Source organism: Malaclemys terrapin, chromosome 17 (assembly GCF_027887155.1).
Source record: "Malaclemys terrapin pileata isolate rMalTer1 chromosome 17, rMalTer1.hap1, whole genome shotgun sequence".
In the NCBI taxonomy this organism is placed as follows: Eukaryota; Metazoa; Chordata; order Testudines; family Emydidae; genus Malaclemys; species Malaclemys terrapin.
In genome coordinates, this window is record NC_071521.1 from 766,800 (window position 1) to 789,614 (window position 22,815).

At 44.2% G+C, this 22,815-nt stretch overlaps 1 protein-coding gene across 13 annotated transcripts in view; it reads right to left on the minus strand.

Moving 5' to 3' along the window:
* Window positions 1–22,815, minus strand: part of RALGPS1 (Ral GEF with PH domain and SH3 binding motif 1) — a 377,097-nt gene that overhangs the window by 234,142 nt on the left and 120,140 nt on the right. For all 13 annotated transcript variants that reach the window (XM_054007752.1, XM_054007749.1, XM_054007751.1 and 10 more), the window contains one exon: window positions 18,752–18,844. In XM_054007752.1, coding sequence (XP_053863727.1) covers window positions 18,752–18,844 — 93 coding nt within the window. The remainder of the gene's footprint in view (window positions 1–18,751; window positions 18,845–22,815) is intronic.

Sequence of the window (22,815 nt, forward strand, 5' to 3'; positions counted from 1 at the left end):
TGGACTTGTAGGCTCTGATGTTTTACAGTGTTTTGTTTTTGAGTGCAGTTATGTAAAATCTGCATCTCTAAGTTGCGATTTCACGATAAAGAGATTGCACTACGGTACTTGCATGAGGTGAATTGAAAAATACTATTTCTTTTGTTTATCATTTTTACAGTGCACATATTTGTAATAAAAATATAAAGTAAGCACTGTACACTTTTTATTCTGTGTTGTAATTGAAATCAATATATTTGAAAATGTAGAAAAACATCCAAAATATTTAATAAATTTCAATTGGTATTCTATTGTTTAACAGTGCGATTAAAACTGTGATGAATCACAAATTTTTTTTTAATCACGATTAATATTTTGAGTTAATCGCATGAGTTAACTGTGATTAATCGACAGCCCTCGTTTTGATTCGAATGTTAAAGGATTACATTTCTTTGATCAAAAGAAAAAAGGGTTATGTCTAAATATTCTGTCCAAATATCCCTGGGTTAAAAAATAAGTATTATGGGTGGGGCTGCTAGCACTGCCTATTATTACGGTTGCCAAACACTTTCCATTATAAGATCTTGTTTTCATTTTCTTATAAACTTGCCAAATTTTAAGTCTTTACGGTTACATTTTTCAAACTGGATGGGTCTGCCTTGGGCTGAATTAATAGATAGGAAAATTTCAACAAAAGCAGTTCAGCCATTTCTGAGAATGAACTAGGGAAAAATACATTGTTGTGCCCATGTTAAAAAATGCTGGTGAACTTTTGTTTGAAATGCTCTAGCACCCTCATACTTTGGAGCTAGGACTCAAGTGATCTGGGCACACATACACCTCCAGTGAATGTGTATGTGCACAATCACTTGATGGAAAAATTGCAGTTCGCACATGCTCAGTAGAGACTTGCTAGAGCTAAACAGCTAACATCTCTGAAGATTCCACCCTCAGTGAACATGCTTTAGCCTCTTACAGCTCCTAAAGCAGACCAGACTGTGCATGAGACATCCCCACAGAGCAAGTAAGCAAGCTCCATCCCCTCACAGCTCCTAGTGCCACCCAGACTACAAAGGCACCGTCCTCACAGCGTGACTGAACAGGTTTAATTCCAGGGCTACGGTGCTCAACAGGACTTGACGTGTAATGGCTGCTCCTAGCTGTTCCAGGTCAGAGTGGGGCAGGGCTCCAGAACTGCGAAGGCAGCCTGTCTCTCCTGTGCTCTCAGTTACCCCCTGCTGCTGGCATCCAGGCAACACGGAGGAGGAAGCCATCTGATTTGAATGCAGAAGAGACGAACGCCAGACCAAGGGGTAGGGAAAGAAGTAGATTGGGATAGGGAGTCTGGTGGGACAGGGGCTGGTTGGGCCAGAAGCCTCAGAGTCAGGGCTGAGGGGAGGCTGGTACTGTCTGGGCAAGAAGACTGCGAGATGGGATGAGGAGGAGGAGAGGTTGGGTCTGGATGGGGAGGGAGGGGAGGGTAGAGCCTGGGACAAGGATCCAGGCAAAGGGTGGGGAGGGGGAAGACTGAGATTGGATGAAGAACACAGGGAGGGAGACTGGGACTGGAAGACAGGAGGAGGAGGAAAGAGACAGGATCAGACAAGGAGGGGGAGATTACAGCGAGCTGAGCAGAGACTAGGATGAGAAACGTTAGGAGTGGAGACCAGGACTGGGTAGGCAAGGAGAATGGAACTGGACAAAGAAAGAGATAGGACAGATTGAAGTGGGGGTGATGCAGTAAAGCGGTCAAGCTTGGGAGAAATGTTTAGGCCCCCTGACAATAGAAGGAATGCAAAAATTCTTGCACTTGTACTGCCTCAACCTGCTGTTTTCCCCTGTATTATATGACAACCTCTCTCTCACTGATCAATTTAAAAATTACAAATTATTTAAATAATCTTTAATTTAAAAAATTATATTTAACACACGTTAGATTTATGTATTTACCATATGCAGTAGTAAATTACATGAAAAATAAAGTGTTCAAAAGTACAAAATAGGCAATGATTTATTTTAATTGAGGCAATGATTCACTGGACTCCAGATGTTAAAGAAGCATATTTTATTATGTTTGGAAGCATAACTTCTTCCAATGTGTATGTCATAAGAATGGAATGTATCTGACTATCAAAATTCAGCTCATGAACCACACTCCTGTAAAGTTATTCTGATAGCTGTTATCAAACTAGTTTGGCTTTTCCTGCCATGCCCTTTAGTGACCAATTCATTAGTTAAGGATGCATTTTTCAACCCTCAGTTCTTTAGCCTTTACCAGCACAAAACAAAGAAATTCAGTACATATTTAAGACTGCTAAAAGGAAAGCACAAGCTCACATATTGATGTCTGAGTCACACTTAGAGTGGCCAAGTGTCCAGTTTTCTACCAGAAAGTCCGGTTGAAGAGGGGACCTGAGATTGTCCCGTCAGTACTACTAACCAGTCCAGTTACTGCAGGCATGGGAGGTGGTGAGGTGCTGGATCATCACCCACACCAGCCCCTACTCAGCCAGGGTTGCCTCCTATCTGTGTCGAGCAGTTCCAGCTCCCAGCCCTGACTCTGTAGGTGAATCCCTACCAACCTGAGGGGTGGGGGAAAGGGAGTGAACGGGGGGTGGGACCTTGGTGGAGAAGAGGCATGGCAGGGGAGGTTCCGGAACTCCTGCTGGAGCGTCCGGTTTTTAATTACTACAAAGTCGGCAACACTAGTCACACTGTGAAAACAAAAAACCCCAACACAAATGCCACTTCTTAGGCTGTAAACCCTTACACGTGCTTAACTTTAAACAAGAGCAGTCCTTCTGAGTATATCTACACTGCAATTAAACAACCATGGCTTGCCTGTGTCAGCTGACTCGGGCTCACTGGGGCTGGGCTACAGGGCTGTTTAATTGCAGCGTAGACATTCGTGCTAGGGTTGGAGCCTGGGTTCCAGGCTCCTTGACAGAACAAGGAGTAATGGTCTCAAGTTGCAGTGGGGGAGGTTTAGGTTGGATATTAGGAAAATCTTTTTCACTAGGAGGATGGTGAAGCACTGGAATGGGTTACCTAGGGAAGTGGTAGAATCTCCTTCCTTGGAGGTTTTTAAGGTCAGGCTTGACGAAGCCCTGGCTGGGATGATTTAGTTGGGGATTGGTCCTCCTTTGAGCAGGGGGTTGGACTAGATGACCTCCTAAGGTCCCTTCCAACCCTGATATTCTATAATTCTACGAGGGGGGAGGGTCCTAGAGCCTGAGTTCCAGTCCAAGCCTGAACATCTACACTGCAATTAAAGAGCCCCGTAGCCCAACCCCTGTGAGCCCGAGTCAGCTGACACAGGCAAGCCATGGGTGTTTAATTGCAGTCTAGAAATACCCACTGGGGCTTTATATTGCAGTAGTTTAAGCCCTAAGAAAGGGGTAGTAGCAATGGAGAAGGGAGAGGAATGGATTTATGTGAATCATTTGTGTTTCTGCAGCTATGGAGAGAGCAGAAATAGGGAATTTGTGGACATTTCTAGCTAAACATCCAAAAATAGGGCATGGCAATTACTAAGCATGCTAAGTAGTTTTCTTTCAGTCAAAGAAAACCACCATTCTGGGCAGGCAGAGCTGCATCTTACTCATCCACAGTCTAAGAACTGAGCCAATCAGAGCTTGGTGAGGACAGGAAAGCTTATGATTACAGGAGTTATTGAGAACTCTTGACGACTCAGTGGAAGAACAGTAATGCAAACACCAGAAGTGATTGCTGTTGGGCTGGGTCTCAAAACCTGTAACACTGTGGCTACAGACAAGTGTTATTGCAGCTTTTACCTAGTACAGGAGTGTTCAGAATAACATATCATAGAATCACAGAATATCAGGGTTGGAAGGGGCCTCAGGAGGTCATCTAGTCCAACCCCCTGCTCAAAGCAGGACCAATCCCCAACTAAATCATCCCAGACAGGGATGTCAAGCCTGACCTTAAAAACCTCCAAGGAAGGAGATTCCACCACTTCCCTAGGTAACCCATTCCAGTGCTTCACCACCCTCCTAGTGAAACATATGCTCAATCAGGGTGTATTTTAATAATATACCTCTACCCCGATATAACGTGACCCAATATAACACGAATTCGGATATAACGCAGTAAAGCAGTGCTCCAGGGGGCAGGGCTGCGCACTCCAGTGGATGAAAGGAAGTTCGATACAACACGGTTTAACCTATAATGCGGTAAGATTTTTTGGCTCCCGAGGACAGCATTATATCGAGATAGAGATGTCTATTTTGTTTTCAAATATAGTTAATTACTCAAAAGAACAAAAAACTTGCCCATCCAATATAGAATCCTGTCTTAGAGGTGTAGACAATATTGGAGAAGATATAAATCTCCCACATTGCACTGTTTTTTGCAATTCCATATTATAGGGGGAAAATTCTTCCTAACTTCAGCTGACTAAATTCAGGTGCTACTTTTGGTTCCAATTTTGCAAGTTGCAGGATCAGGACCTCGGTCTAATGTCTAGTTCTCATTAGTATTTGTCTCAATAACAGCCAGCACCAGTGAGTTGCACTGAATACTGCCTCTTCAATTTATTAATGAAAAAGTACACAAGAACAGCTTTCTCTCTAATCTGTTTTCTGTACACCTCTATCTTATTTTCCAGTACTCTTCTACTTTCAACCCTTTGACCCAAACCTTGTTTTCCACTGACAGTAAACATTCTGTTTTGGATAAAGCTGAGCTCATCCTTTATCTATATGCTCTCCCTTCCCCAGGAGGTTTTCCAGTGCCTAATGAATATCAACCATGCAACTTAATGGTTCATTATTTCATTCAACCATTGAAATATATCGTTTCCCCATGTGTAGAACTGGGAGTTTTTCTGAAATTTAATCTTCCATGTAATGTAAATATAAAGTAAGATGTGAAAGTCTATGGTATTTGTCAGGTGATGTTTGACTCAAGAACAACTTACATCATTTCATAACTCCAGCTGAAAAGTTCATGCTCTTGCAAGAGTGACAAATTTTTTGACTGCCAAGATGGGTGAGGTAATATCTTTTATTGGACTAACTTCTGTTGGTGAGAGACAGAAGTTGGTCCAATAAAAGATATTACCTCACCCATCTTGGCACTCTAATATCCTGGGACCAACATGGCTACAACAACACTGCACACAACACATTTCCTGATGGTCCCTTTGGAATGTCTGCTAGCAAAATGAGAAACTACAAAAGTTACACATTCTGTAGCAGTTATTTGCTTTTATCGGAGGGAAAAAAAAGAAGAAATCCATAAACATGTTTCCAAAGAGTTTGACAGTTTCTATACCAACCCCCCGCTCCCTCCAAAAAACCACTTTGTTCATTTAAGAGATTACCCTTTCTTATAACAACTCCACTCCTGGAAACTGATACCAATGGAACAGAAAAACTAAATACATGTTCTATAACTGTTTGTTCTTCGAGATAGTCTACTTTAGGTGTCTGCATGCCAGTGTGCCAAAGCTGGAAAACTTTTTTCCAAAGTGGTATGCAGAATCTGACCATACTCCTGTGAAATTATATCCAGGTCCTGAAGGAGAAGAATTGGAACCCGAATGGAGAGGTTCAACACATCTGAGAACCAGTGATGATGTGCCATTAAGATTAGAGTAGCATGATATTGCCTGAGTTTGGTTAGCTTTCTGGACACTATCAGGCTGTGGGGGGAAAGCAGAGGGGTTTTCCCTTCCAAGACTGTAGGAAGGCATCTCTCATAGACGCTGTTTGAGACCTCCCCTTAACCAGAATTGATTATACTTTCTGTTCTATCAAGTGGTGAACAGGTCCAACTTTGGTACCCCCCAAATCTGAAAAATGGACTTTTCTACATTGGGTCTGAGGGACCATTTGTGATCTCATCTAAATGACCTGCTGAGACAGTCTGCTAGGGAGTTCTGAGACTCCTGGAGATGCTTTAAGTGAGATTCTGTTCTCTGGAATTTCTGCACTGAGGTCTATAGCCTCTTGGCAAAGGGGATCTGACCTAGCACCACCCGGTGTGATGAGATTAAAACATTGCAGCAGTGTTGTCTATGAGTACTTGTACAGAACAACCCGCGATGTGGAAAAGAAACACTTGACTGGCCAGATAAATAGCCAGGAGTTCCCTAAAATTGATGTGGAGGGAGAGATCCTGATCTGACTAGGGACCTTGAGTCCAAAAGCTTCCCAGGTGCACCAAGCCATCAAGGGATAATGCATCTGTGACTAGATTCGCAGAAGGTGAAAACAGAGCAAAAGGCACTTCATTGCATTCATTAGGCAGGGTCTATCTACCAGCCCAGGGAGGGCAGAAGAGCTGCATATATGTGAGTCAGCATGACCAGCAGGTGATGTGAGGGATGGTAAACAGAATTCAACTACCGCTGCATTACCTGAGGTGAAGTCTGGCATGCTGTCAGGTATGTGCAAGCTCCGCTGTGTCCTAGAAGTCTCAGATAGTTCCTTACTGTTGTATGGGCATATGTCTAGAACTCTGTGCACAGATTGAATATTGTTTGAAATCTGGCTTCAGGCAAATATGCTTTCGCTGACAGAGCTGAGAACCGAACCTATAAATTTGATGTTCAGGGAGGTAAACTAATGTGCCTTTGTTGATCAACAGGCCCAACGAATGGAAAAGTGACTGGTGAATTGCAGAGTATATCCCAGTTACACCATGCTCAGAACCTACCAATCTGTTGTAATGGGGGTTCAAGATTGATAGTCATATTATGCTTAACTTCTATTTTGTTAGCAATTTTATTTATTCTAAATAAATTTTGCTTTATTCTAGACACCTGGATTGGATTTAGTGGTTGTTACAGAGTTGACAAACATGGATCAGTGCTCCAGAGAAAAGGAAACTGTATTCTACCCTCCAGAAGAGACCAAAGAAAGAAGTAAGAGTCAGAGCACTGAGCCAAAGGCATGGAAACTTTAGGACCTCTCTCAAAAAGGTGCTGCAAGAATACTGCCTATGATTAAGGCTGAGATTATGTCACGGAGGTCGCAGAAGTCATGGAATCTGTGACTTTCAGCAACCCCCATGACACTGAGGGCCCCTCAGTTGACCAGCTGCCACCGCTGGCGATGACCCGAGCTGCCCAACCGCCCCCAGCAGGGGTCCCCCCTGCAGTGACTCAGCCGCCACAAGCAGCGAGCCCTCCCACTGCAGTTCCCAGTCACCAATGGCAGTGGGACCCCGGAGCTGCTCAGTGGCCTCGGGTCCCCCCCACACACAACTCCTCAGCCACTGCCACAGCCCCCCCCCAACTCCCCCGCAGCTGCTCAGTTGCCGCAAGCAGCAAGCCCTCCCCCCACAGTTCCCAGTCGCTTGTCGGAGGCAGCAGAAGGACCCCGGAGCTGCTAAGTGGCTGCGGGGGGGGGAGGCCCCCGCAGCTCCGCCGCTGGTAGTGGAGGGACCCCCCCAGCACCAACCCTGCAGGGCAGTAGGGGGGCCCCTCCCAGACATTGGGCAATGGGGTCCCTGCAGCTCTCAACTGCTGTGGGGGGAGGGGCGGAGGGGACAGCATGCTGGACTATCCTCCTTCCTCATTTTGTCAGGGATGTTTTTAGTAGAAGTCAGGGACAGGTCACAGCTTCCCTGATTTTTTGTTTATTGCCTGTGACCTGTCCCTGACTTTTCTAAAAATATCCATGACAAAATTGTAGCCTTAGCTATGATCACTGTGGGAATGAGGAGAACCTCGAGTCCTATGGGGAGTTACGTCCTGCTTACAATTCCCCCTAAAAAACAGAAAAAAAAAACAGAAAAAGAAGAGAATAAACTTGGTAACAGTGGAGATTATAAATTCCTTAACAAATATGTATTTAAGCAGAGGCATGTACATGTGCAGTACAGCCAGTGTGAACCCGTGCAGTTACAAAAATTTCCAACTGTGCTGCTCACGATGCAGTTTTCAAATGAACATTTAAAAGTGAAAGCTATCTTTTTCCAAAGTATGCAAAAGTATTAGTTGTCAATAAAGATTATGTCCATGCCGAGCTAACAGTTTCAACTTCAGCTTTTTTTGCTGTAGCCCTGCTTTAAAAACTATGCTTAGAATTTTTGTTTTTAAACAGTTGGAAGTTTCTTTTCCACTCTCATAACCCAAACAAGGCTGACAGGATTTTGCTGAAACTTGGGGGAAAAAAAAAAAAAACCTTTTGGCAGGAACCAACCATGGAAAATTTAACTAAAAGTTATGTTTCGGAAAGTTACAAGTGTGGAAACAGATTGATAATGGAAACTGTTTTACAACTTTACCTGTAGAGAGTGCTGCCAAGTCTTGCTATAAGTAAATCCTTCCAGGTCCGGTGCAAGGAAGTTTTACGCCCTAGGCGAAACTTCCACCTTGCGCACCCCCGCACCCCTTCAGCCCTGAGGAAGTTCCCCGCCCCTCCTGCCCTGAGCCCCTCCTCCCCCGTGACAGTCCCCCCCCCCCCCTCGGGAGCAGTGCAGCAGCTCTCCACCCCAGCTCACCTCTGCTCCGCCTCCTCCCCAAGCACGCCACCCCCGCTCTAATTCTCCTCCCCTCCCAGGCTTGCAGCGCCAAACAGCTGATTGGTGCTGCAAGCCTGGGATGCCGGAGAAGTGGAGTGGCGACCGCGCACTCGGGGAGGGAGCGCAGGAATGCTGGGGAAAAAAAAATTGGGGGCACAGCTTTTTGACACCCCCAAATCTTGGTGCCCTAGGCAACCGCCTAGTTTGCCTTAATGGTAGCACTGGCCCTGAATCCTTCACTCTATCGAACAGTGACTGCTGTCCCAAGAGGGCTGTGCAGAGCTGCAAAGTTTTGAGAGCCCTAGCTGGCTTTCAACACTGTCACACTGTGCAGCAGACGACCACAGCTCACCACATTTCCTACCTGAATTGTTAGGGATGCTACACCTCTTGTCTTTTCTATTATGTTCACCCAAAGTAGGGTTACCAGACGTCCGGATTTTCCTGGACATGTCCGGCTTTTTGGGCTCCAAATCCCCGTCCGGGGAGAAAGCCCAAAAAGCCGGACATGTCCGGGAAAATCGGGACATGCCGGGCTGGGGGGCCGGGGGCTCGGGGTCCGGGCCGGGGGCTCGGGGTCCGGGCCGGGCCGGCGGAGCAGTGCCGGGCCGGCAGCTCCGGGGGCTCTGGGCCGGGGGCTCTGGGGGGCTGGGGCCGGGGACCGGGACAGCAGTGCGGTGCCGAGGGCCGGGCTGGGGACCGGCAGTGCTGGGCGAGCCGGGGGTGCTCGGCCGGGGGCCGGGCCCGGGCCCGGGGCCCGAGCCGACCCAGGCTGGAAACGCCGGGGGGGGCCAGCCTGGGCCGCGCCTCCTCCCCCCACACTCCCCCTTACCTGCTTCAGGCTTCCCGCGAATCAAATGTTCGCAGGAAGCAGGGGAGGGGGCGGAGACTTTGGGGGAAGGGTCGGAGTTGGGGCGGGGCCCCGTGGAGTGTCCTCCTTTCGGAGGCACAAAATATGGTAACCCTAACCCAAAGCTCTTCTTTGGGGAGTGTCATGGCATGCATGTCTAAGAAAACTATTAGCAGATCACTATCATGTCATGTTTAATTGCAGAAAATTTGATCATACTTAGAGTTAATTCTGTAAACAGTTATTTGTGCGAGCAAATTTTATTCACAAAAGCAGTCCCATTGAAATCAATGTGCAGAAATGTTGCAGGATCAGGCCCCACATCGTATACTTTTATAAATCTAAATGTATCAAATGACATGGATGCAGAACAGATTGCTAATACATCTCTGCCGTCACATCACAAGTGATGTTTAATGTTGCGTTTTAAGCTCACTTCACACCCGCTCTTCGGGAAATTTTATAGGGCACTGCCCTGTGAATACATTAAAACTGGATCACTGATAGAAAAGCAGGTATTAGTAACCTTAAATTACCATGTTAAAACAATTCAAGACATCTTTTCTTACTTAATTCTTTTTAAAATACTCTACAGCACAGCAGTAAAACCCAACACTGCCATTTTAATTCCTATGGCAAGGCGTGGATGGAGCTTTCAATATTTTTTCCGGGACTGAAAAACACTTTGTGACTCATGAAATGAATACAAAGGATTAATGAAGCCCAGGCAGCTCCCAATTCTCTCACACACCTACCTTGTTTTTGGTATAAACAGGGCTAGTAACAAACAGCCACAGGAAAATGAATGTGTTTAGATGTCCAGACAATTTAATCCTTAATTTGACAGTTGAATAAAATGAAACTTAAGTTAAACTTTAAAGAAAAATTAATGAAAGTATTCTTTGTTTTTCACTCCTTTTTACACAGTGTCTTATTTTATTCATATTTGCTGTGCAAGTTTCTATTTCTTAAACATGATAGACTAATAGCATTGGCTTCTGGTAGGCTTAGATGGGCAGGAACTTTGCAAGTGGCTCATGCCCATCTCTGCCAGCACATCTCAGATACAAATGGTCTTGATTTTCTCTTTCAGCAGAAACTGTCAGTGAAGCTGATTTGTGCCAATTTGTGTAGGGGTTTTGTAATGTGCACTTGAGACCAAATATTTGCTTATGACTGAAAGCAGAATTTGAACCCAAGTGTCCAGTGCTGAATGGTTAACATGCTAAGGGCCAATCTTGTACTTCTGACATTAATGGGAATTCTGCCATTGACTTCAATGGAATCAGCATAGGATCTAACACTCTGAGCACAACCCAATGCCCATTACAGTAAAAGGGAGGACTTGTATTAATTTCAAAATGAGAACTACATGCAGTTCACAGTTCCAATTTAAATACACAGACAGTATTCCATCTTGGTCCCTATTGAGCTCTAGTTTGTACTCCATTATACAAATAAAAGAATTTGAGATCTGATAGAATACTCTGGACAACACAAAGATTTCTGGGCACTGTGTTATTCCCATATATATTGTGTACAATACACAGCCAGCTCTTCCCATTCTGTTTTCTAGATTAACTCTTATATAAACAATATAATTAGGAGAACTCAGAGTGATTTTCACTGACATTGTTGTGTTTTGAACACTTCCAAACTTTTGCATATGGGAAAGAACAAATCACTAGCTACTAATCTAACACAAAATAATTACATACAAAGCAGCAAAACGTAACCACATCTTTTATTCCACAGGAACATGGTCCTTTGGGTAAGTAATCTGTTTTTTGTTTTTGTTTTTAAGTACAGTTCCTCCTTTCATACAACATGTTTTAAACTACTAATTAAAATAGGTTCTATTTTCACTTGGCTTCCTAATTTTGCACTGGAGCTCAAAACCAACAATGATTTATCCTGAGCAGCTTTGTATGTTTCTTCACTTGGATGTTCTGCTGGAGTTCACTAATGCCCTGACCTCTGATTGTAAATTAAAGGAAAAAGGAAAAAACAGAGTCTGTAAATATATTTAACAGTCACAGCTTCTATTAGGCGTAGTAAAAAAAAAAAAAAAAAATCTAAGGTGAATCGTAGAGAACCCAAGAAGAAACAATATTTTTAATACAGCAACTTTCTCCTGCTCTCCTTGCTTGGCAGCTGTACAATAATACAACAAAAACATAACAACACAAGAATGGCCATACTGTGAGAGACCAATGGTCCATTTCGCCCAGTATCCTGTCTTCCGACAGTGGCCAGTACCAGATGCTTCAGAGGGAATAAACAAAACAGCACAATTATCAAGTGATCCATCCAAAATCATCCAGTCCCAGCTTCTGGCAGTCAGTCAGAGGTTTAGGGACACCCAGAGCTTGGGGTTGTGTCCCTGATCATCTTGGCTAACAGCCATTGATAGAACTAACTTACAGTAGAATCTCAGAGTTATGGACATCTCTGGAACGGAGGGTGTCCGTAACTCTGAAATGTCCTGTATGCTGGACAAGAGGTTACGGACTTCAGCCATGGGGTGGAGGAGTTGGGGCTGCAGGGCTCCGTGTATGGGGCTCAGGGCTTCTGTCCCCAGGGAACACTGGGGCTCATGGCTTCAGCCCTGCAACTCCATTCAAGGCTTCAGCACGGTGGGGGGTGCTGGAGCTTGGGGTTTCCCATGGTTCCGCTCCCAGTTTCAGCCGGGGCGGGTGGCACATGCCGGGCCTTGGGGCTTTAGCTGCAGGGGGAGCACCAGGGCTGAAACTGGCACTTCCCTCTTAGCTAAAGCCCCAAGTCCCCTCTGCCTGCCTGGAGCCTTGAACCCCACTCCCACCCTGCGGCTGTAGCCCCAACCTTCTCCCCGCTCCCCCCGTGGTTGAAGTCCTGCTAGGCTACATCAGCAATAAATACTTATAAAACCATGGGCCTTCCATCAGGTGCAACTGTGAAACTTAACTGCCCCTTCCTGAGCCCCCTTATGCCTTCAGGGTCGGTGTTGGGTAAATATCACATCACATATATCTTTTTTGATATGGGGCGACCAGAACAGCATACAGTATTCAAGGTGTGGGAGTACCAGGGATTTATATACCGACATGTATATAAAACTTTGGGCACCATATTTCAGAGGAAATGTGGACAAATTGGAGAAAGTCCACAGGAGAGCAACAAAAATGATTAAAGGTCTAGAAAACATGACCTGTGAGGAAAGAATGAAAAAAACTGTATTTGTTTGTCTGGAGAAGAGAAGACTGACGAGAACATAACAGTTTTCAAATACAAGAAGGAGGGCAAAAAATTGTTCTTGTTAACCTCTGAGGAGAGGACAAGAAACAATGGGCTTAAATTGCAACAAGGGAGGTTTAGGATGGACATTATGAAAAGCTTCCTGTCAGGGTAGTTAAGCACTGGAATAAATAGCCTGGGGATGTTGTGGAATCTCCATCATTGGAGGTTTTTGACTGCTGCTACACACTAACAAGACGTTTTCAGTGAACTATCCATGATGACTACAAGGTCTCTTTCTTGAGTGTCACCAGCTAATTTAGACCCAATTTTGTTGTGTGGGTAGTTGGGACTATGTTTTCCAATGTGCATTTTACACTTAACATTCAATTTCATCTGCCATTTTGTTAGCCAATCACCCAGTTTTACAAGATCCTTTTGTAACTCTTCACAGTCATCTTTGGATTTAACGATCTTGAATAATTTTGTATCATCTTCAAATTTGTGGTGTGTTTGTGTGGCGGGAAGACTGAGATAGATTCTCCATTGAAACTCAAATCCATCCAATAAAAGCAGAATAAGACACACTGGTGAAAGCCCTAAAATGTGGGTAGTGTTAGATTCTGATTTTTTTGTAAATAACCAATGGTATAGGTTAGCATTTCTAGGATTCAAAGGAACCAGGATAAATATTTGAAGTTGGAGCAGACCAAAAATCTCCTAAAGGAACAGAGCTATATAGAAACAAAAGGAGTTACAATCAGGAGCACCAAGTTCTGAGAGTCTTAAAACAGAGTAGACCCTTGAGCTACAAATTATAAGTCAGGAAAGGATATATACCTTGATGATGACCCCATTCTTCCTCCTCACAACATTTTTCACTCTAATTAAAATGTTTATTTCCAAAAAATATCATGATGCAAAAAAAAAAAAAAAAAAAAAAATCACAATCGCAGTAAGATACATTTCTAAAACCTCTACAGTCTCATCAGAACACAGAAAACAAAGTCTGAAAATAAAACTTTTCATTAGGGAACAAAGTGAGAAAGTAATGTAGCTCTTTAAACATATACTGGGGTAAAATGTTAAAAGGATAAGGAATATGAAACATTCTACCATACAGTTTTGTGTTCAAGTGAGCACTTCAACTGAGAGATGACTTGGTTGTTGTGTATAAACTAACAGCAAATTAAGAGGACTGAAGGGATTGAATAGTAAAGAGCCAATAAAAGTTATTATGTACATTCTATAATGAATTCATTCCCTAATGGGAAGCCACTATAATTTAAAAGAAAACTGGAGTATTGTACTGATCTTCCTTAGTATAAACAACAAGTCTGCCCATAGAATTTTGCATTGTCTGGGAGTCCAGCCAAAGGCGTCTATTAGAAATTTTTATAGACCTTTTGTTTCATTGTATTGTAGCATTGAGATGGAATGCAAAAATATCACGAACCAAAGCATCTACTGAGTGGTGGTCAGAGCAGAACTTTTATGCTGAAACAGAAACATTTTACAAGACAATGCAGAATTAATGCATATAGATTTGTGTTTCTCATCATATATGAAATATCACATGATGGAGATGTGATTTGGGCAATGAGATACAAAGACATCCTTCTCTCATATTATGATCAGCTAAGGTGATTTATAAATCTAGATTCCTTCAGTAGGCTTATGAAATGAGGATTTCATCACAGTCCAATTCCCAGTAGGCAGTTATCCACAATACACACACTAACACTTAGGATTCTTATTAACAGTCTCAGCAGAAGGGCGAGTTCCATAAGCATGGAAACGGCACTCCTCTTATGAGTCCTAGTGGTGGTCTTTCAAGAGCTGTGGTGGCATATTGGTTGGGGACATGGGAGAGAAGCTTGGACTGCCCTTACTAGTGCTGTAAGTCTTCCAAAGATCATTACAAAACTTAATTAATCAAGCATATTTCCAAAATTTGCAAAGATTCCATTTATTTCCTCAGCTTCCACTATCTTTATTTCTGCAGTAACAAGGAAGATTTTCAGTCCAAGAGGAAAGATGTAAATTTTCTTTACAAATCAAATTTTATTTGAAAATCTGGCAAAGTAAATTGAAATGTCTACAGTAACTAAAATATATGATATTATATGATTTCATGTGATATGATAATAGGATACCAGATATGAAGAGCAAAGGAGGAAACTGTGACCAGCAGACTTAACAATAATAGTAAGTTTTTAAAACATATTAGGAACAAAAAAATTCCTGACAACGGAGACCTGAGAGAAGGTTTGGAATTGGGGGAAGGGGGGGGGGGGAGCATGGGCTGTTATAGCAAGGATAAGGGAGAGACAAGACAGAACTGGGGGAGAGGGGGAATCAAATCAGTATTTTAGATGTCTGTATACTAATGCAAGAAGTATGGGGAATAAGCAGGAAGAACTCAAAATGCTAGTAAATAAACAGAACTATGACATAGTTGGCAACACAGATTGGTGGGATAATACACATGACTGGAATATTGGTATAGAAGGGTACAGCTTGCTCAGGAAGGACAGGCAGGGGAAAAGGGGAGGTGTTGTTGCCTTATATATTAAAAATGTATACTCTTGGACTGAGGTTGAGATGGGAATAGTAGACAGACTAGCTGAAAGACTCTGGGTAAAGATAAAAAGGGCAAAAAACAAGGATGATGTCATGGTAGGGGTCTACTACAAACCACCTAACCAGGAAGAACAGGTGGATGAGGCTTTTTTTAAGCAACTAACAAAATCATCAAAAGCACAGGACTTGGTGATAATGGGGGACTTCAACTACCCACACATCTGTTGGGAAAATAACATAGCAAGTTTTTGGAATGTACTGGAGGCCATTTTTTATTTCAGAAGGTGGAGAAAGCTACTAGGACAGAGGCTGTTCTAGATTTGATTTTCACAAATAGGGAGGAACTGGTTGAGATTTTGAAAGTGGAAGGCAGCTTGGGTGAAAGAGATCATGAAATGGTAGAGTTCATGATTTTAAGGAATGGTAGGAGGGAGAGCAGCAAAATAAAGACAATGGATTTCAAGAAGGAAGACTTTAGCAAACTCAAGGAGTTGGTAGGTAAGTCGCATGGGAAGCAAGTCTAAGGGGAAAAACAATTGAAGACAGTTGGCAGTTTTTCAAAGAGACATTATTAAGGGCACAAGAGCAAACTATCCCACTGTGTAGGAAAGCTAAGAAGTATGACAAGAGACTACCATGGCTTAATCAGGAGATCTTCCATGATCTGAAACTCAAAAAAGAGTCCTACAAGTGGGAACTAAGTCAAATTACAAAGGATGAACATAAACACCACAAGTATGTAGGGACAAAATTAGAAAGGCCAAGGCACAAAACGAGATCAAACTAGCTGGACACATAAAGGGTAACAAGAAAACATTCTACAAATACATTAGAAGCAAGAGGAAGACCAAAGATAAGGGAGGCCCATTACTCAATGAGGGGGGAAAAACAGTAACAGGAAATGTGCTTCATGACTTTTGTTTCAGTTTTCACCAAGAAGGTTGGTGGTGATAGGACGTCTAACATAGTGAATGTCAGTAAATATGAGGTAGGATCAAAAGAGGCTAAAATAGGGAAAGAACAAGTTAAAAATTACTTAGACAAATTAGATGTCTTCAAGTCACCAGGGCCTGATGAAATGCATCCTAGAATACTCAAGAAGCTGATGGAGGAGATATCTGCGCCATTAGCCAATTATGTTTGAAGAGTCATGGAAGAAGGGAGAGAATCCAGAAAAGGGAAAAGGGCAAATATAGTGCCAATCTATAAAAAGGGAAATATGGACAACCCAGGGAATTACAGACCAGTCATCTTAACTTCTGTACCCAGAAAGATAATGGAGCAAATAAGAAAGCAATCAATTTGCAAACATTTAGAAGATAATAAGGTGATAAGTAACAGTCAGCATGGATTTGTCAAGAACAAATCATGTCAAACCAACCTGATAGCTTTCTTTGACAGGGTAACAAGCCTTGTGGATGGGGGGGAAGCAGTAGATGTCGTATATCTTGACTTTAGTAAAGCTTTTGATACTGTCTCGCATGACCTTCTCATAAACAAACTAGGGAAATGCAACCTAGATGGAGCTACTATAAGATGGGTGCATAACTGGTTGGAAAACCGTTCCCAGAGAGTAGTTAACAGTGGTTCACAGTCATGCTGGAAGGGCATAACAAGTGGGGTCCCACAGGGATCAGTTCGGGGTCCGGTTCTCTTCAATATCTTCATCAATGATTTAGATAATGGCATAGAGAGTACACTTATAAAGTTTGTGGATGATACCAAACTGGGAGGGGTTGCAAGAGATTTGGAGGATAGGATTATAATTCAAAATGATCTGGATAAACTGGAGAAATGGTCTGAAGTAAATAGGATGAAATTCAATAAGGACAAATGCAAAGTACTCCACTTAGGAAGGAACAATCAGTTGCACACACAAAAAAAGGGACAAACACCTGTCAGAGGTGGTTTAGATAATACTTAGTCCTGCCATGAGTGCAGGGGATCAGACTAGATGACCTCTCGAGGTCCCTTACAGTCCTATGATTCTACAATTCTATGGTATTAGTCCATTAATGGATAGAAATGGTAGTATTATCAATAATAATGCAGAAGAGGCAGAAATGTTCAATAAAATATTTCTGTTCTGTATTTGGGAAAAACAGATGATGCAGCCTCATCAGATGGTGATGATACTACTTTTTCTATTGCACTAATGTTTCTGGATAAAAGCCACTAAATGTAAACATTTTCAAATCAGCAGGTCCCAATAACTTGCATCCAACAGTTTTAAAAGAGCTGGCTGAGGAGCCAGTTTTTATCCAGAACTGAGGGACAGTCTCAAAAGTGGGGGACTGTCTGCTTGATCTACTTTATGCCAGAGGGTATGCTGGAAAACTGTTAAAAGGGAATAGATAACTTGTATTAGAAAAGGGAATTTACCTAATGTAGGACTGTAAAGCCTGATATTACATCTTCATGTTTTTTCCTATGTAATTTGTACGTGTTCGCTTTCCCTTGCTATTCCATCTTTGAATCTGTGATTTTTTGTGTGTTTTTGTAAATAAACAGTTTGTTTACTTTTACCCAAAGCAGTCTCTGTTGTGCAAACTGTGTGGAGTGTATATGACAAAGTGAACTGGTAAGTGGAGGCAGGTTTCATATCTTCGAGGGTGATGAATCCAAGAGGGGAAAAGTCTGAGTGTCTAGTAGTTGAGAACTTGGTTTAGATAGATTTGGGAAGACTCAAGATTGGAAGGGCTCTAAGGTCAACCCTGCAAGGAGTAGGTAGGCTGGTGGAAGCAAGGGTCAGACCTTTATGTTTGTGGGCTGGCTACTGTTGTTAGAGCTCTGAGCCATAGCTGCATGCCATGAAGGCACCTAAAGTTACAGGGCAGGCGGTGACAGAACCCCTTACTGGTCTGGGTGATCCCCAAAACATCACAGTAAGTCATGTGTGTATAAGATGGAACTAGAGGGGAGGTGTCTTGTCATAAAGATTTTCAGCACTAGAAACAGTTTGGATTATAGCATATGTTGTGCGCGCGCACACACACACACACACACACACCTCTGAAGGGAAAGTATCGAAATGCCTAAAGTATGGAAATGTTTTGGTCTATTAACCTGGACTTTGACAAAAATTGCTTGAAAGACTTTTTAAAAGAACAAAGTCCTGCTTGATATCTTGATAGAACTGCTTACCTAAGAAAGCTTTTTATTATTAAATTATTATTTGTACTGCAATGATATGTAGAGGCCCCAACCAGGAATAAGGACCCTATCATGCTAGATGCTGTACAGGCACAAAAAACAAGTCATTGCCTCAAAGAGCTCACAGTCTAGGTTATTACAAGGCACAACAGATGAATGAGACAAACAAATTGGGGAAAGGAAATAACAGTAAAGCAAACAAGTTAAGCTTATGCTTTAGTTAAACGTGTAACTCAATGGTTTGTACTAAATGCCATAAAACAATATAGAATTCTCATTCATAAACAGATGGTTTCAAGTTGACGCCAAATTAGACTAATTTGATAAAACATACACAAAATCACTTCTAAAGGTAAATCACCTTCCTTCCTTCAGCCAGCTCTAACTCAGCAATCCAGTGATGTTTAGACAACAAAGCACAGGATTACTATACACCATAACAGAAGGGAGAAGATTTGAAATAAAGACAAGTTAACTTACAGCCCAAGTTTTCGTCAGCCTGAAAATAGGTGCGCTTTGCAATGCTGATACCACAGCCATGAGGGAATGTAGGTTGTTCAGTTCTAGAAGTTTCTGAAACACCACCAAAGGAAAAGTTAATTAACCTTTTCTCATAGCTGTTTAGAGCCATCACTCTGAATACAACCAAACTAGAGCAAGGGGTACTAAATGATGTCTAATTTGGGAAATTCTATTAATCTGGGTGAAATTTTACACTTTAAAAATGTTGCAGATATTCCAGGCTTGCCTTGAACTCATTGCAAAGTGAAAGCTCACTTAGATATACCTCCTATGTTCACGAAACTAATTTGGGTTTTGCAAGGTTCTCTTTTTGGGAGTGGAAAAGATTAAATAATTTTTAAGGGTAACTCTGGTATTATTGTTGAAAACAAGTTCTAACAATAGGATACTATGGTTCTGGAAACATATATGTTTAATTGGGCCAAAAGATTCAACTTTGGCCTCCAATGGTTACCGAGGATGTAGAATGAAGGTGTCAAGAATTAATAAAGTGACTTTTTGTTAAAAAATGTTGTCATCTCTTTTTAAAAAGCCAATACTCCCCACCCCCTTCCCAACATGTTTAAAAATCCAGCCTGTGGTCACAATCATTCCCAGCAGACTCCTTGCTGTAAAAATCACCAAAACAACTGAGAACATCTGAACATAAGACCTGCCATACTGGGTTAGACCCAATGGTCCATCTAGCCCAGTATCCTATCTTCTGACAGTCGCCAGTGCCAGAAACTTCAGAGGGCATGAACAGAACAGGGCAATTACCAAGTGATCCATCCCCTATCATCCAGTCCCAGTTTCTGGCAGTCAGAGGTTTAGGGACACCCAGAGCATGGGGTTGCATCCTCGACCATCTTGTCTAATAGCCATTGATGGACCTATCCTCCATGAACTTATCTAATTCTGTTTGAACCCAGTTATAATTTTGGCCTTCACAACATCCCTTGGCAACGAGTCCCACAGTTTGACTATGTGTTGAATGAAGGAGCAGAAGCAGCACTGTGTTGTATAAAAAAAAAGGTTTCCTACAACACAGTGCCTGCAGCAAAGAAAAATGGGAAATACTTTCACATAACTCATTTGTAAAAAGATTTTAAGAGGCTCTACATTCATTCTTACTTCCAGTATTAGCTGTGGATAACAGTACTAGGATTACCATTCGTCCGGATTCTCCCAGACATGTCTGGCTTTTTTGAGTTAAAAATAGCGTCCAGGGGGAATTTGTAAATGTCCAGATTTCCCCCCCATGCAGAGCGCACACGGCTGACAGGGCAGCCGGCCGGATCGTGCCACTCGCACAGGGCTCTGGCAGCCAGAGCCCCTCCTCCGCTTCCCCCTCCTCTCCCCTGCAACTTGAGATCACTCCCCTCCTCTCTCTCCCTCCCTCCCCACCCCCCTGCATTTGCAGATCGCTGGCTGGCCGTTTGCCTCAGCCTCTGGCAGTCTGGAGCTCCTCCCCCTGTTCCCCCCTCCCCGGCTGCCGAGCGCGCTGTTCCGCAGCACTCTGTTTTGAGCGGCACAGTAAGGGGGCCAGGGGGTCGGAGAAGGGGCAGGAAGGTTCTGGAGGGGGCAGTCAAGAGACAGGGAGCAGAGGGGTTTAGATGGGTCGGGAGTTCGGGGGGGGGAGACTGTCGGGGGGCGGAGTGGTTGGATGGGGTGTGGGAGTCCCTGGTGTCTGTCTGGGGGTGGGGGTGTGGATAAGGGTTGGGCAGTCAGGGGACAGGTAGGGGGTAGGGTCCTAGGGGCCCAGTTAGGATGGGGGGAGGATCCCAGGAGGGGGCAGTCAGGGGACAAGGAGCAGGTAAGCTTATATAGGGGGTGGAGTCCTGGGGAGCAGTTAGGGGCAGGGGTCCCAGGAGGGGGCAGTCAGGGGACAAGGAGTGGGGGGGAGGATTGGGAGTTCTGAGAGGGGCGGGAAGTGGGAGGGAGTGGAAGGGCAGGGGTGGGGCTAGGGCAGGGGCGGGGCTCCTCCCGTCCTCTTTTTTGATTGTTGAAATATGGTAACCCTAAACAGTACTTAAGGTGTTAAAAAACTAGGTAATAGCCCTTTGTTTCTCAGGTCAGGTATGAGAAATAATTATTTTATATACAACTCCTAATATATATGGGTAGTGCACTAAAATGATATTACAGCAGCCAGGCCATCATCACAGAATTACAAAAATGCAGGGAGGGAAACAAAAGGGGAGAGGGGGATGGGAAAGGACACTGTTGCTCCTCCCCACTAGACTGGAACTGGGGGTTGGGGGGGAAGGGAGAGGGGCACCAACAGAGAAGGACACAGGAAACCAAGGGACACAAACTCCAGTACAAGATAGTAGAACTGGGTTCTCCAGCTGCACTGGGGAGGAAAGAAACTAAACTAACATGAGGGGGGTGCAAAGCAGTGAGGGAAACAAATAAAAAGGGGAAGGGAATCACAAGCACTAGAGAAAAGGGTGCAGGCAAACAGGGCGAAATGGGAGGAAAGAAGGGAGGGGTGGGGTACACAATAGGAGTTGTGGGAGGAAAGTGCACTACTGGAGATCTGGGTGGTGCAGATGCTGACAAGCACCAGGAAGGAAAATCCTACAGGTACAGAGGCCAAGGGCAGGAGAAACCCTACCCAACAGGGTGAACAGCCCTTCCTGGCCCTGGAGTTCTGAGGAAAGAGACCTCGCCAGAGGGGAGAGACTGAACTGGGGGCCTGGTTTGTTGCCACGACGCCTGTAGGGGCTACCAGAGACTAAGAGGCTTCCCTCCCCCTCCACCTCCCCCGTCAGGGAGGCCAGGAGGAACCATGCTCAGGCAAGGCATGGACAGCAAACCCAGGGGTGTGGGGAAACTCTGAGGTAGAAAGGAATACCCTGGCCCACCGCTAAGTGGAAGTGCGGAACCCACCGAGGTAGAGAAGGAGCTCTGTCACACAGACAAAAATCATAATGCTTCTGTCTGAAAACCAAAATGCTTCATTTCTGAAATGCTACCAGTGTGCCTCTGGGAAGTTGTAACACATATGCCTAGTCATAGGGTGCTCCACTCACTGCTGTGCTGGTCCCTCCTCCTGGTCACTCTGGGGATTAGTTCTCAAGGCCGACACCCCTAACCGCGGCTTGCATGATGTCACTCTGACTCTAGTCTGCAGCTCCACTTGCTCCAGAATTTGCAGTATCCTCTTCCTGACTTAGCCCTCCAGCTAGGTCACTCAGTGTTCCCCCTTCTGAGGTTCAGTCCTAGGCAGTCTGCACCAGTACTACTCCCTCACTAGCTAGTAGGGGAACACAGGCCCGCCCTCTTGTCCAGGTTCCAGTCCAGAGACACTCATCTGAGCAATTCTGAGTTTCCTCTTTCTGTCCTCACTGCTCCTCCCCTGGACTGATTTCTACGACACCTGGTTCCCCTTCTCTCTCTGGGTGTACCAGCTCCATGAACCCTCCTCCTTCTTCCCAGGGAGTGACTGCTGCCTGCCTTCCTGCAGCTTTTCCCAGCTGCCTCCAAACATTCCTCCCTTTTCCCAGCAGCCCAGTCTGTAGCCTGCTATCTGGTTTTATAGGCCCTGCATGTTTCTGAACAAGTGAACCTCTTTCCAACCAGCTGCCTCCAGCCTAAAGCAGCCTAATTAGCTGACTGGACCCACCTGGCCCAGCCCAGCTCTTGCAAGCCTAGTGTGGGGAGCTCACCCCACCACATGCCTAATGCTCCAATTGTCCTCTGTGACCTGAATCCCTAGTAGGACTACATCTTCCCACGATGCACAGCTCCCCTCACCAAGGGCTTTGTCTACATGGGAAGTTATGGCACAGAGAGCCAGGATCTGAATCTAGAGCACACCTGCTTGCCACCCAGTTGAGTCCATGTGGACACTGCTACAGTGCAGCGCAAGTCCTGGAGCATGGCTTGGCTTATTACTACCTGAAAGTGTATTAAGCCAAACTGCACTCCAGAACTTTCAATGTGCAGTAACAGTATCCACACAGCACATTACTGAGCAGCAAGCTGGTGCTTTGCAGATTCACATCTGGATTATTGCGCAGTAATCTGCATGTAGA